This window comes from Equus caballus, chromosome 15, assembly GCF_041296265.1.
Source record: "Equus caballus isolate H_3958 breed thoroughbred chromosome 15, TB-T2T, whole genome shotgun sequence".
NCBI classification, from domain to species: Eukaryota; Metazoa; Chordata; class Mammalia; order Perissodactyla; family Equidae; genus Equus; species Equus caballus.
The window spans coordinates 100,105,011-100,120,734 of NC_091698.1; the positions used below are offsets into that span (position 1 = coordinate 100,105,011).

The window sequence follows — 15,724 nt, forward strand, 5'->3', positions numbered from 1 at the left end:
CTATGGCTTTGTAGTATATTTTGAAATCAGGGAGTGTGACACCTCCAGCTTTGTTCTTTTTTCTCAGGATTCCTTTGGCTATTGGGGGTCTTTTGTTGTTCCATATAAATTTTAGGATTCTTTATTCTATTTCTGTGAAAAATGTTGTTGGAACTCTGATAGGGATTGCATTGAATCTATAGATTGCTTTAGGAAGTATGGACATTTTAAGTATGTTAATTCTTCCAATCCAAGAGCACAGAGTATCTTTCCATTTCTTTTGTCTCCTTCAATTTCTTTCAACAATGTTTTATGGTTTTCGGTGTACAGATCTCTCACCTCTTTGGTTAAGTTTATTCCTAGGTATTTTATTCTTTTTGCTGCAGTTTTAAATGGGATTGTATTCTTAACTTCTCTTTCTGATACTTTGTTGTTAGTGTAGAAATGCAACCGATTTTTGTATGTTGATTTTGTATCCTGCGACTTGACTGTGTTCATTTATTATTTCTGAAAGATTTTTAGTGGATTCTTTAGGGTTTTCTATATATAAAATCATGTTGTCTGCACATAGTGACAGTTTCACTTCTTCTTTTCCAATATGGATCCCTTTTATTTCTTTTTCTTGCCTGATTGCTTTGGCTAGGGCTTCCAATAATGTGTTAAATAAGAGTGGTGAAAGTGGGCATCCTTGTCTGGCTCATTTTCTTAGAGGGTTAGCTTTCGGCTTTTCCCCATTGAGGATGATATTAGCTGTGGGTTTGTCATACATGGCCTTTATTATGTTGAGGTATTTTCCTTCTATACCCACTTTATTTAGAGTTTTTATCATAAACGGATGCTGTATCTTATCAAATGCTTTCTCTGCATCTGTTGAGATGACCATGTGATTTTTATTCTTTTTTTTAATGTGGTGTATCATGTTGATAGATTGCAGATGTTGAACCATCCCTGCATCCCTGGAATGAAACCCACTTGATCACGATGTATGATCCTTTTAATGTATTGTTGTATTCGATTTGCTAGTATCTTGTTAAAGATTTTTTTCTTGATATGATGATGCTACTGCCTGCGCCTAGAGTTCTTGCCATCTGATTGTCCAAATCTTTCTTATCCTTCGTAGCCCAGTTACAAGACCCAAATACTATGGTGCCTTTGGGATGCTTCCCCCAGGTTAGGGGAATTGAGTGCTCCTCCTCTGGGTTTTCCCAGGTCTGTGCCTTAGCACTTAAATTGTACTCTAGTTCCGTGTCTGTGACTCACTCCTTTTGTTTTTTTGGAGCAGGACCTCATTCCATGCATTTTTGTGTCTCTTGCACAATTATCCTGGCCATCAGTGGATAATTATGAATGCTTTTTTTTGAGGAAGACTGGCCATGAGCTAACTCCTGCCGATCTTCCTCTTTTTGCTGAGGAAGACTGGCCCTGAGCTAACATCCATGCCCATCTTCCTCTACTTTATATGTGGGATGCCTGCCACAGCATGGCTTGACAAGCAGTGCATAAGTCTGCACCCGGGATCTGAACTGGCAAACCATTGGCTGCTGAAGCTGAATGTACAAACTTAACTGCTGTGCCACTGGGCCGGCCCATGAATTATTCTTAAGCTGCATAATTTTAGATAGCTCACCTAAACGCTAAGACTTAATTTCCTCATCTGTAAAATGTGGCTTTCTATTCTGGATATTCTACTTCAGTTACTCTCACCAAGGTCACCAATAAAGTTTCAACTGCCAAGTTAGGTGGACTTCATGCCCCATGACATCTGACAGTGACTGTGGCCTCTTGATCCTGCCTTCTCTCTTCCCCACCTCCTCTCCTCATTCTGCTTGCTTCTCTTATCTGACCTGGACGCCACTGTTGCAGGCTGTAGGATTCTGTCCTAGGTCTGCTCGTCTTCCTGTCGCTCTCCTTTGGCTGTGTCTGTTACTCCCAGACTCTCATCTGCTCTTCTGCCTCCAGACCTGTCTTCCAGCCATCTTCAGAGTGCACACTTGTCCCCTGGGCACTCTCAAACTGAGCATACCTGAGAGAGAGTTCTTTCTCCCCCTAAAACGTGCTCTTCCTCCTGCATTGCCCTGTCGTGATTCATGTCATCATCCATTAATGACTTGCTGCCTTTCCCATTCTCAGCCCCTCGTCTACTGACCACTCCTGGCAGTCCTGTGGTCGGAGTGTTCTTTGAATTGGTTTTCTCTATCTCCCTGCTACTTCAGACCCTTCTTTCTCAAGGAGACTCGAACAGCAGCCTCCTAACCTGTTGCTACACACTCCTTGTTCCGTTCCTTCCTTTGCAGAAGCAGAGGATGGATCACGTCACTTTCTTATTCTAAAAATCTTCAGTGGTTTCTCATCACTTACGGGCTCACCTGTAAACGCCTCAGCATGACACACAAAGCCCCTCACTTTCTGAACCCACCCTGCATTGTGCTCATTTGTGTTTTCATGCCTCAGTGCTTCCTTCATATCTTATTTTTTTTCCTACTTAAAATGCCCTCTCCCTTATTTTCCAACAGAGTGGTTCTCACACCTTGAGGATTATCAGGACTTGTTTATTTTTAATGTGGTCTTTTGGGCCTACCCCTAAAAGATTTAGATTCAGTGTCTGGAGTGGGGCCTGGTCTCATGTTCTTTATCTGTAAGATGACAATTTAAAAATGGATGTCTACAAAGATATGATAAAATTCCATATGCCCTTGGTCCTAGAATGCTTCTATGATAATCACACTTTGCTTTATCTTATATGAATATACAAATATGAAAAGAGAGAGGGAGGGGAAGGGAGAGAGACTCCTCACACGGGTTGGTGATCAGCTGTGATAGGAACTCTCATGTCATCTGCTTTGTGACATTCACCCTTTTGTGCTCTTTCCTTTGTGGTGGTGTTCTTAAAGCACTTTCTATATAACCTTTAAACAGACACTTTAATAGTTGAGTTGAAGTTCCTTGTGTACACGTTTACTTTTCTCACTAACGTCACTCTGGGCTAGCACTGGGACTTAGGCTTTTTTCAATTTCCTGTACATTGCCCGTAGTAGATGCTCTGTAAATTTTTGTTGAATTAAGAGAGATTTGAAAGAAAGTTTTTAAACTGCAAGAAGCTTTGTAGATGTGAGTAGTTGTTAATATCAAGAATATTCATCTTTCTGATGTATTTACTTTTTGCTTAATTAAAAAATATAGTTGGAACCCTTTAGGAGGGAAAAAGTGCTTAGAACCTGTTTGAATGACGTTTTGCTGGTATTGAGTCTAGCTGTTTCAAAGAACAATGGTCTCTTAGACTATGTGCAACAGCGTTCAACTGTCTTCTTCTTGTAATGCGAGAAAAAGCACGTCGTTGTCTGTGTCTTCAGGCAGAGATGTCTCTGTGGATCTCTGCAGCCTCTCACGTAGGTGCTGTGATTGCCCAAAATCGAGGAGCCTGAAGCAGTGATTTTGTATGTGTTTTTTTTGCAAGTTCCTAATGTAAAATGGATTTTTCCTTTTATTTTTAGATTTTAAGACATATTTTCCTTAATGTCCTGTGAGGATATCCTTCCTAAGAGAAATGGAGATTTTCCTCAAGTCCTTAAATACGAGAAGAGATTCATACTGTTAGCATTTTCCTTTATCATTTTGCCAGGGCAGAAGCATTGCTAGTGAGAGAGAAGAGCGGCAGCACTATCCCCAGCATGTGCTGCATTCCCCAGCTTGAGAGCAGAACAGTTCCCAGTGAGTTATGAGGACACTTCAAAGTTGACGTTCGTGGACTGGGAGTAAATGTTTTCCCCCCCGGCTTTCTGAAGGCTTCTTTGTTGTCATTCATCCGTTTGCCTCCTGAACCAGTCCTTGAGATCCCCCAGAGCTGAGACATTGGGCTGTGACTGTTTCACAAGGTGGTAGTTTTCGACCAGCTGATGCTCCTTGACTCCCCGACCAGGGGTGGCTGCGGAACTCCAAATGGAAGAGGGTGCATTCCGCCAGGCCGCCCAGGGTCTTGGCCCAGAGGGTTTTTGAAGAAAAACCTTTTCTGCTAATTATAGGATCACCTAAGTCTTTTAAGCAAGTTTCTCTGTATCTCACACCGTACTGTGCTTTCCATTTCTATGTCTGCACCCCTGTATCTTCCAGGTTCTTCCAGGTGCCCCACAGGCCTCTCACCAGCTGGGTGCTGTTGACCCTGTAGCACAGACAGTGTGTGTCAGCCCGTCACTTTGAACTTGAGGCTGTCATCCCTGGGGAGGCCCCTGAGTTTTGTTTTTGTTTCTTTTGTAAACTGAGTGATCTTAATTTTGCTTAACCTTGGTCTTTTTGTCCTGAGAATTTTAACGTGCTGTCAAATGAAAAATTCAAGTCTGTGTTGCTAATATGAAATTTTAATTTTTCTTTACAGGTCAACTTTGTAGTGTGCCAACTCTTTGCCTTGCTAGCAGCCATTTGGTTTCGAACTTACCTGCATTCAAGCAAAACTAGCTCTTTTATGAGACATGTCGTTGCTACCCTTTTGGGCCTTTACCTTGCACTTTTTTGCTTTGGATGGTAAGTATTCTGATCATATTTAAATGAAGACTTTGGATATCTTTGTGACTTGAATGAGTAGAAACATACATTCTGTGGGATTTTGTTCTTATATTTACTTATAAAGTTTTATATGTATACATATATATGCCAACTTTTCAATTTTTATTTTTAATAGAAAAAATAAAGAATTGGAGAATGGGCTCTGTCTCTTCAGTTTGGGCTCAGAGGGGAATTTGCTATAATTTATGAAAAAGGACAGATGGAGAAAAAATATATAAGGACATTTTATTCTGTCATGAGTAGTTCTTTTCACCTACTTTGCAAATTTTTATGCCAAGACAAATAAAGCATTTAAAATAGTTTTTTTTCTTTCCATGCAAGTGGCTTCTAAGGAGTCTGGTAAAGCCCATTGATAGAACCCTATTACCATTTTTTAGATTCTACCATTAGCAAAAAAAGATTTTTGTTTGCTTTTGGTGGAGGAGAATTATTTATGATCGAAAGCTTTAGTTTATGACTCTTCAGATGCTCTGTGTGTATATTTCCTTCATTTAGCTGCCTTCGTAATTGTCAGGGCTGCCCTGAGAGCCTTAAATACACAAACACCACCCTCCCTGCTTGTTACAGGTGACTGTGGCTGTGTGACAGAGAAGCCAGGAGAAGAGCACGCCGCCTGGCAAAGCAGCAGATACTCTCAATGGAAGGGCTTCTTTGTGATTTCTTCTGAATCTTCCTTCTTAAGTGAGAGCTGCTGCTGCTTGCCTGTTTGCTATCTCGTTTACACACTCACAGATAAGGCTTTCTAGGTTTGCTCTTGTGCAGACTCTTGTTCGAGATGAAAATTCCCTGGGAGGGTGAAAATGCACTCGCTCGGTCTGTGGTTTGGCAGTTTCTGTCGTGGTGGGTTGAGTCTGTGGGACTTTGATGGTGCCCTGTGTTTGTTTTAGGATGTTGTTTTTGGTTCTTGTGAGGGTTGGAATATACGGTGCTTCTTAATCTAATTTTTGTCTCTGTCAATTGCTACTGTTTCCTACAAACTCATGGAAAACCAATCAGGGATAGCTTATTCAGGACCTGCCGTGTGGCCATGTGACCAACCCTCTGCGGGCACTGCTCGTGTTGGGTACGTGTGTAGCCTGAGATTTAAATAGGATCTCTTCAGGTGTGGTCTTGCTGCTTCCTTGATAACATCAAATTGATATCATCAAAATGTTCTTAGATTCTCAGGTGGTTCTATTTAAACTTCTTGTAAATCACGCCTTAGGGGTATATATATTTTTAAAACTTTTTATTATGGAACTTTTCAATTACAGGAGTGCAGAGAATAATATAATGAACCCTCATATACCCATTACCCAACTTCAACAATTATTAAAGTTCTACCATTCTGACTTTATCCTTTCCCCAGCTTATTTTTCTGGAGTATTTTCAAGCATATCCCAGTCTGCACATTTCCCTCATCAATGCTTGAGTATTCAGTGTGTATTTGGGTAGCGTATTTTAAGGAGGGGCTGGGGAAGGCTTATAGTGCAGAGTGGCCTGCTCCAGGACGCCGCTCACGCTGTGGTCTGTGTAAACAGAAGCGTGAAACTTGCCTGCTCCTTCCTGGAGTTGGACGGCTTGGGGCACGTGTGGCTCTTTCCTTGCAGGTCCTTCCTGAGGAGGTGTTTTCTCGCTGTGAAGCCTTCTCGGGTGCTTTATAAGACAGTGTCAGTAGGAACCTGACCTTAATGTCAAGCAGTCCTAAATATTCAAATTATATATGGTGACCAGGATTTTTCTTTTTTAAATAGAATTCTCTATTCTTGAAGGAGGAACTTTGTATATTCCTTTCTTTGGGAAGCGAGATTGTTGTGTCTCTGCACCAGGTGTAAGGTAACTCTTTGCTCGTGGGAATGAATGGGAAGGAGAGATCCTTTTGATCTGCGTTTTAGCACTTTGCTTTTTAGGCTCAGAGGCAGTCATATCTGCTGCTGATTTTGACAACTTCCCTTTTGGAAGATATATGTTAGTATTCTGTAAGTATAGTTGATTATTTTACCTACTTCTATATGGTGTCAGGTTTTTTTTTTTTTTTTGACTGCCAACTACAGGTTTCTTTTAACTAAGAATTCACTTACACTTTTAATTATTTATTTAGCTGCCTTTGGTAAGAGTATTGGGTAATGGAATAGAGCGTAACCTCTGAAGTCAGACAGACCCGGATCCCACCCTGGGTGCCTTGGCCTGGTAGCTGTGTGACTTTGGACATATTATGCAACCCTTCTTAGCTTCACTCTTTTATTTTGTAAGATGGAACTAATGATTACTGTGGGGACCAAAAGACGTAATACTACAGATAGGAGCTTAGCACAATCCCAGCTCATTGTAAGCCTGGAAAGTTACTCAGGGTCAAGACCATTATCATCATTGTTGTCCATCATTACCGTCATCCACTTGATGGTCCAGATTAGAAATTTTTATGTTTATCATACCTCTTTGTTAAATGTTTACCATACAGTGTTAAAGTAATCTATTTATTTCTGTCTTTCTTCCAGACTGGAAGCTCTCTGAGGACAGAGACCTTGTCCGTGGACTCTGTTCCCAGTGCTCTTTTTTGCTAAAAATAAATTTTATACCTGCCTTTAGTGTGATTTGAAACTCAAAATAAGTAAAATGTGATATCTAAAAACAAACTGAAGTTTGGGATAGAGGATTCTTTTGTTTTCAGAGTACTTAGGCAGCTTGAAAGATGATGGTACACAATCCTTGGGGTTCCACTTCACCCCACCTCTTGAAGAATCAGCCAGTGGATAAATTGCCCAGAAAGTCTTAAAGTCTGTCAGGCATATGACCTCAACTCTAAAATAATGAGGGTTGCATTTTAATAGACTTTTAAGGTATCATCTATCTTGAATTTTTACTTTACTAAGAATACTTAATAATTGAGTGCTTACTGTGTACCAGATAACCCAGTCAACACTTTTCACGTATTGTCTCTTAAGCCTGAAGAACATTAAGTGGCTGCTCTGTATTTTTTATGCTCATCTTACTAATGAGGGCAAGTGGAGTAGTTGGGAATGGGAGGTTATGAAGAAAGTCATCTGTGCTATGAATGAGCGGAAAAGCAACTTGATGCTTGCCGTGGGAATCAGTGAGCCGGAGGTGACTGCAGGTCTGCTCTGTACAGATGAACCTAGGTGGTCACAGTAACACAGGCTTGCACAACAGGAGGCTGGCCAAGCGTTATACTGCGCCACAGAAGATGACGAAGCACGTCGTCTGAATGGTGATGCCAGGGGAGTGGGCCTCTTAAGGTGACGTAAGGAACGATGGCACTATTGGAGAAATAAAACTCTTAGCTTCTAAAGTTCTCATATATCCCTCGTGTTCCAAGGAAATTTCATCATAGAAAAGGAAAAGTATTTCCCCAAGAGTCCTCAAAAATTGTTTTTGTTTAAGACAAGTGTGTTTAATGAGTCCTCTCCGTCAGTCGAGCCCGTCCAAGCATCTGGCAGTCCTCTGCAGTTTTTCACATCGAGTCCGTTAGTGAATTGTTAATGCTGGCAATAAATAGCAGGTGGATAATTGACTTGAGAAGTGTGTGTTTTAGTCATTTTTTTAAAGCTTGCTTCAGTTCAGTTTATACTCATATATGTTTTCTCTGCTTCCCCCTGGCCCTCTGGTTACAGTAGCTCCCCGCGCCAACATTGTTCTGTGTGTGCCTGCGCGCGTGTGCGTTAGGTGGAGGGAGAGACAGAGTGACCGACACAGTCTGTGCAATGGGTGAAATAAGTTTCTTCTATGGGTCTGCCTTGGAGCCTACTTCTTATTTATAATATTTCTATGGAAAAATTTGAGTAACTTTTCCACATTGGAGGTGCCTGTTTTTCCGTAATGATTAGAATAAAAGTCATTTTAATCATAGGTTAAGATCCTTGTTAATACTTTAAATTGTGTACAATGATTTGAAAATTTTTTCATGTGTTATTCATGCCATCAAAAGGGAAAGAAAATTGAAAGTGTGTGTGTGTGTGCACGTGTATGTATAATCTTAGGGATAGTTTAGGTTAATTTTAAAACTAGGGATTCTAATCATGTTTTGCCTGAACTTTTTGAACTGAATGGATAAATTCTTTCATTTAGTGGTGGATTTCTACGTTAGAACCTTAGAAAATACTCTGCCATCTCAGCAAAATGTTTTGTAGGTAGATTACTGCAAATTAAGGATTGACTAGATTTGTGTAAGGAAGCTCATTTGACTTGAGCCATCATGTTTTCAGAATAAATAGATTTGGGTGTACTGCTTTTTAGTTAATTCTAATACTTAGTACTTTTTTGTTGTTTTGTAATACTTGAAAAGATAAACAGAGTGTAAAGCTGATGTGAGAGAACTTAGTTTGGGCAAACAAATAACTGATGTTCTATTAGGACTCTTCTAAAATCCAGATTTGTTACTCCTTCCATCATTGTGCCTTAAATTATGGAAAAAGCTGTAATCTTCTAGCCACATAACCCCGCAGTGCTCTCATGTAGCTAGGAGACGTGGAATGCTGGGGCCTGAGTGTGGCTTTATGGGGTTTTGTTTTATTTTTTTCCAGCTCTTCTGGGGCTTGCCATATGGGACTCCTTCTCCAGGGTATTCACAGAATTTTAGGCTCTGGAGGTTTGATTCCTTATTTTTTTACCTGGGAATGTTCTGTGTTATACATAAGCACTTTTTAGCCTGAATTGTTTTGACTTGATGTTTGTGAATGGGCATGTTTCTTCTCACAATGCTCTTACTTTTTTATAGGTATGCCTTACATTTTCTTGTACAAAGTGGAATTTCCTACTGTATCATGATCATAATAGGAGTGGAGAACATGCACACGTAAGTGTTCACTCTGTTCACATATAAATGTGTATTTCACTGTAATAGAATTAGGTCAAAATAGAATTTTATTACATTAAAAATTATTCTAAATTGTGAGAACTTTTTCAAGAACAACTGTCATAAGTACAAAAATAAAATCATTGGTATGCATCACTCTTCTGTTTGCTTACAGCAGATTTCTCAACCTCAACATTACTGATGTTGTAGACTGGGTAATTCTTTGATGGGCAGGACTGTCCTCTGAACTGTAGCATGTTTAGCAGCATCCCTGGCCTCTACCCATTAGATGCCAGTAGCATTAACCGCCCAAGTTGAGACAACCATGAATGTTTCTAGATGTTTTCAAATGCCTTTTGGGGGCAGAACCTCCAGTTAAGAACCACTGGCTTAGTTTGGGGTTGACAGCAGAGAGAGAGAGAGTGAGGTGAGTAGGTTGGACAGAGATTTAGAACGTAAATTTGGAAGGACTTAGTGATGGATGGGAAGTGCAAGTAGGAAGAAAATGTCAAGGATGATTCCAGGTTCCTGGCTTGGGTGATAGGGTAGATGGAAGCACCATTTTCTCATGGAGGGAACCCTGGAGCTGGGGAGCATGTTTAGGGATAAGCCTTTCAAGCAGGTATGTAATCAGCACCTGAAACAGTGCTTGGTATGTAGGAAACGCTGAACTATTATTTGCCGAATAAACGGATGTTGACTGTGAAGTGTCTGTGAGACATAACAATAGGAGCTGGTAGCTGAGTGTCGAGGTCTGGCACAGAGATGGAAATTGGGGAGTAGAGGTGTGTAAAACATGGTTGAACACCCCGGGGCAGGGTGTAACCAGCAGATCCTGCCAGCACGTCTTGCTGCAGGGGGTTCTATATTATCTGTGATGGCACAGGCACTGTGTTTCTGAATTCTGAAATATATATGGCCCCAAGAATTTTGCACAAGGAATCATAGACCTATAGCTAATTGATTAGCTTTTTTCTAAACCTTGTTGTATTTTACATCTTCCGTGTTTGACCTGGTGGTCACCTCCTCTGTTTTCTTCTCTTCGTTCCCATTGACGCCACCTGCACTGGCTTTCCTCTTCCTTCTCTACACCAACACTCACAAATTCGTAGTGTTTTGAGTTAATTTTTATAAGAGAAGTAGAATATTTTAGTGGTGTTTCAGGTGAAGCAGTTTTTATACCATTATAACCCTATTTTTAAAATCTTATACAGATGACAAGTTCAAAGTGATACTGTATTTAATATCTGATAAAAAAAGAGTTGTATGTTTTTAAGCTGGCTAACAGAAGGAAACTTAATTAGATTAAGACAGAAGACTTCTAGATTACTGCATAAACAAAAGTAATATTCTTCTAAAGTGGAAGATTAATAAACTCATATCTAGTCAAAGGAAATTGTTTCTTTTTCTGAAAGGCAGTGGCAATCTGTAAAGTTAACTTTATAATGCTTTAGACCTGCACCATCCAGTGTGGCAGCCATTAGCCACATGTGCGCACGTAAATTTAAATGACTAAAATTTAAAATTCGTTTGTTCATTCGCTCTAGCCGCATTTCAAGTGCTAAGTGGCCACAGGTGGCTAGTGGCTACTGTACTGGACAGTGCAGATGGAGAACACTTCTGTCCTCGCAGAAAGTTCTCTTGGATAGTGTAGCTTTAGAGACATAGAGTTGTATAAAATTACTTACGTTACTCTTTTATAGTAAGTGTTCAGGAGGAAAGTGCTGCTTGCATATGTGCTGCTGATATTTAAGATAGGATTTCACTGTTGGAATCGACACTGTTGATGGGCACATTAGGCTAAATAAGGGTTTGCCTTATGAGTTGCTAGTGTTCGCAATAAAGAAGTGGGTGATTAATTTGAAAAGTGTTTTTTAAATCTCTTTTAGCTCCTTTCAATTTTTATTTCTACCCATATGTGTTTTTCGGTTTCGCTTTACTTTTTCTTTCTTGTTTTTTTTTCTTGCTGTCCATATAAGCTTATTTTTTTTCACTGAGGCCTTTACATTAATTTAAAATGTTTAATGGGTCAGACCTTAAGAATTTCACTCACATATACTAGATGGGACTTAGAGCATTCCTGTGTGTCATCTGGAGGTGCTGTTTATGTCTTAATACAGTTCTGTTTATTTCTTCCACTCTTGTTTTACGTGGTATGTCTAACGTATTTCTTTGAACAGCCAGGGTTTAAATCTTTAAAATGAAGGATTTTGACTTCCTTGAGTACTTTACAGTGTAAAAATTCCTGAATCTCTGCTTTACGTCCTTGATAAGCTATTCGTAGGGTAGTTGTTGCACTGTCTTTAACAAATCCTTGTGTAAATTAAGATATTTTACAATAAGCTTTTTTTCGTATCTCCCTTCATTTAACACTCATGTATGCTGTATTATTTTGATCCATATCTAGATGATTTACCTTTAAAACTTAATCTGTTTTAGAATTCAGTGCTTTTTCTAGTCTGTATTTTCATATATGCTTTGAAATTTTTGAGGGAAAAAATTGAAAACCTTAAGTGATAGAGACAAAAAGAAAAGAGTGTTTAGGGATAGAATGTCCTATATATTAGGATATTCTCCTTAACTAATATAGGGAGAAGTTAACTTTTACCATGTTTGCCCACCGTTTCTGAGAGCAGGGTTTGGGGAACTGTCTGTGAGGGACCAGGTAGCAAATATGTTAGACTTTGCAGGGCATACAGCCTCTGTCACAGCCACTCGGCTCTCTTGCTGTAATGCACCAGTAGCCGTGGACAGCATGAACCAGTGAGCATGTCTGTGCTTCCATCAGTCTTTATTTACAGAAACAGGTGGTGGACTGTGTTTGGCCAACCCGTATACTAAGCAGACTCCTGCCCCGGGGTTTGTAAAAGAAAGGAAGGCAGATGCTCTTCTTGCTGGTTTCAGAAATATGAAATAAATTTAAGTTTGCTAAGTGATAGTTTTAGACTTGCTGTGGTGCAAGTAGCGGAATGTATGAACTTTATTAATGATTTACTAAGGATTATTGTTCTGAAGCAGATGGTTTCTAAAAAGCTGATTAAAGTGTTGGCCGTCTCGGTGTTGGCTTTGTGTGAAAGGGAAGTGAAATAATGCAAGACCTGATGTTTACCACTTAATATGGTAATGAAAAACGTTTTATTCAAAAAATTATAACGGGAATAGTGAAATTATAGGATATAAGAGCAATATATAAAAATAAGTTTTATTTTTGTATATTAGAAATGAACAGTCCAAAAGTGAAATTTAAAAAAATTTATTCACAGTTGCATCAAAAATAATAATATGTTTAGGAATAAATTTACTAGAAGATGTGCAAGACCACTACTCTGAAAGTAAAAGGAATTGCTGGGAGAAATTAAAGAAGACCTAACTGAATGGAGAGAGATCCACATTGATGGATGGCAGTTCTCCCACAATCGATAAATAGATTCAATGCAATTCCTGTCACAATTCCAGCAGGCTTTTGGTTGCAAAACCGTATAAATTCACTAAAACTTGCTGATTTGTACATTTAAATTAGATGAGTTTTATGGCATGTAAATTTTACTTCAATAGAGCTGTTAAAAAGAAAACATTATAAAGGAAGCGCAAGAAGGAAGATCAGTAATAAAATAGCACACTTTTTGAAGGTTGGTTTAAGGATTTTGTATATTTTCTCACTTAGGAAAATTTGTGGATGTTTGTATGCATCCACACTTTTCTGAGTTTAGTTATAAGAATGAAGGGTCAAAAGGAACATTGAAGGGGCCAGTCCAGTGCTATAGTGGTTAAGTTCACATGCTCCGCTTCAGTGGCCTGGGGTTTGCAGGTTCGGATCCCAGGGACAGACCTAGCACTGCTCCTCAAGCCATGCTGTGGACGCATCCTACATAAAATAGAGGCATATCAACACAGGTGTTAGTTTGGCGATAGTCTTCCTTAAGGAAAAAGAGGAAGATTGGCAACAGGTAGTAGCTCAGGACCAATCTTCCTCACCAAAAAAAAAAAAAAAAAAAAAAAGGAACATTGAAAACCTAGAGTGCCCTCAAAGAAAGGAAATCTAGATGTTGAAGGGGAGACATGAAGTTATCTTTAAATATCGAAAGGGAATATGTATGCTCTTCTTTGGAGTGCTAAGATGGAATTGGTACTTCTAGTTGAATTATGAAGAGGCACGTTTTTGGCACAAGGAAGGACAATCTCAGTTATAGTGAGACTCTTCAGTGGTGTGATTTGTGAGCTACTGCATTTGTGATTGGAGGTATTTAAATAGTAGGTGATTAGGGGACACTTTGGTTTGGATGCTGTAGGAGACGCACCAGAAGCCATCTACATTCTGATGGGAACTCCTGACAAGCCGCTGTTGGACCTGCTGGAGCCACAGAATGTGAGGTAGTTATGAGGACCTGTTTTTTCCTTAAATCCATACAGGGCCCTAAGTGAAATGGAGAAGTTTTACAATTTCAGTATCGATTGTCTCCATTTTCTCCCTCTCTCATGCCTTAGTTCACCCATTCTTTCTGTTTGGATACCCAAGACCTTATTTATTTATTTTTTTGACCCCCACCAAAACAAGTGGAAGGGGAGAGGGTGCTGACTGTGCCAGGCTGAGTGTTGAGAGCTTTCTGCTTGAGCTGGGCGTCGCACCCTCATTTTATAGGCAAACAAATGGGGATGCTGAGTTATTCTGTAACTGTTTGAGGTCACATGGTTCGAAAAGGGTGGATTTGAAGCCACGTCAGTTCCACTCTGAGGCCTATTGTTTATTCTTCCGTGAGAAGCATGTTGTTGTAATTAATTAATTTCATTGACTGAAATTCTTCACACTGTGTGTCACAGGCAATTTGCCCTTTATCTCTATTTGTGAAATGGAAACTCTTCCTGTTAAAGAAATTACAGCTATCAGCAGACGGGGGAGAATCTTTTCTGAGAGGTAGGATGAGAAAGTATAAGTGAGCTGCTTTCTCTTGGTTTTGATGTCATGGTATGTTTTAGAGCTGTCTCCAGAGTTTATTCTCTGTGTGTGTGTTTTCTAAGATTACTTGGGGGAAATGGTTGACAATTTGTCTTTTCCTACCTTGGATGACGTCCCTGTTTCCCCAGGGATCATGAGCTCTGGAAAGCAGCTGCCGGCAGCCTATTTCCTGGGACCTGTGCAGAAGAGCGAAAGGGACCATTTTTGGCCTGACTCTTTCTTTGTAGCTGCAGCCCAGAGACCCACAGGCTTGCTTGCTGAAAATAAGTCCTGAAGTTTGCCACAGCCCGGTCTCCCTGCCCTGGAAACCCTCCCTTTCCAGCCATCTGTCCCAGACATCTTCCCCTGGAGTATGAAGAGTTCCATCTCACTCTGTCCTGTCAGTTTCTTTTGGCCTCGATGCTGGGTTGTTAGCCTACAGGACACCTGACTCCAGAGTGGGGAGCCATGGGCAGCGGGATTTTCTTGAGGACCGCTTAGCTAGGACATTGGCTCCAGTGGGGTTTAGCTGTGGAGCGAGTTCCTCATGCAGAAGGTGTGGATGGGAGGGGCAAGTGGACTGTGTCCAAGTGTGAAGGAGCCGCGAGCAACAAACACAGGGTAGGCCTTCCTGGAAGACGTAATGCATGGATTTGATACAAGCGCTTTGCAGCTGAAGAGGTAGTATGCAAGGACGTTCTTGGCAGGATGAAAGCACAGGCAAAGTTATTTCGGCGTGAAAGAGCGTGATGTGGGATTACTACTGGCTTCACATGTAGCCTGATGACAGGCTGTGATTGCACATGTGGACGTGGGCACGTGCCGGGAGAGGGGTATCATTGCATCCACAGGAACATTGTGCGAGGCCTTTTATCTCCTTTGTTTGGAATGTATTATTTGTGTAATGGTTGCCCTGTCCTGTCAAATGAGAAACAAATAAATCAAATGTGTTTCACGTACTGAGAATGTAGGCAGGGCTAAATTCTTACTTTTTTAAATCTGGTATTTCTCTAACATATGCTATTTAAAAACAGACACGCACGTGCCTTGCTTATAGAAAAATGTGTGGGAACATGTATCTTGATGTGTACCACAACCAGCAACATTTAAATAAGACTGCGGTGGTAGGTGTCATCTGTGTGCATGGAATTCCCTCCCGTGAAGTTCAGATCAGTGGCTGCAGTCATGGTGCACCTATCACTATTTGAAATTATCTTGTTTATTTCTTGGTCTGTCTCCACCTCTAGAATACAAGTGTCGTTGGAACGTGGACCCTGTCTGTCTTAAATGCTGATCTGTCCCAAGGGCCTGGCAAAGTGTCTGGCATGTGGCAGGTTCTCAGTAAATATTTGTTGAAAGAGTGGGTTTAGGATATAGCTTGTTTTTCTTCATCCCCAGCCAACCCTTTTGCCATGTTCTCCGTGAATGTTTTCTTCTCTTGTAAGATATTATATCTTTCTTCC

The 15,724-nt window shown here is 40.3% G+C and overlaps 1 protein-coding gene across 3 annotated transcripts in view; it reads left to right on the forward strand.

The window, feature by feature from the left end:
- The window catches only part of MBOAT2 (membrane bound O-acyltransferase domain containing 2), a 126,113-nt gene that overhangs the window by 43,496 nt on the left and 66,893 nt on the right, over nucleotides 1-15,724 (forward strand). For 2 of the 3 annotated variants that reach the window (XM_067053791.2, XM_067053793.2), the window contains exons 2-3: nucleotides 4,349-4,494; nucleotides 9,251-9,328. In XM_067053791.2, the coding sequence (XP_066909892.1) occupies nucleotides 4,349-4,494; nucleotides 9,251-9,328 (224 nt within the window). Of the gene's footprint in view, nucleotides 1-4,348; nucleotides 4,495-5,102; nucleotides 5,218-9,250; nucleotides 9,329-15,724 lie in introns of those variants that run through there. The other variant, XM_067053795.2, reaches the window with a different exon arrangement.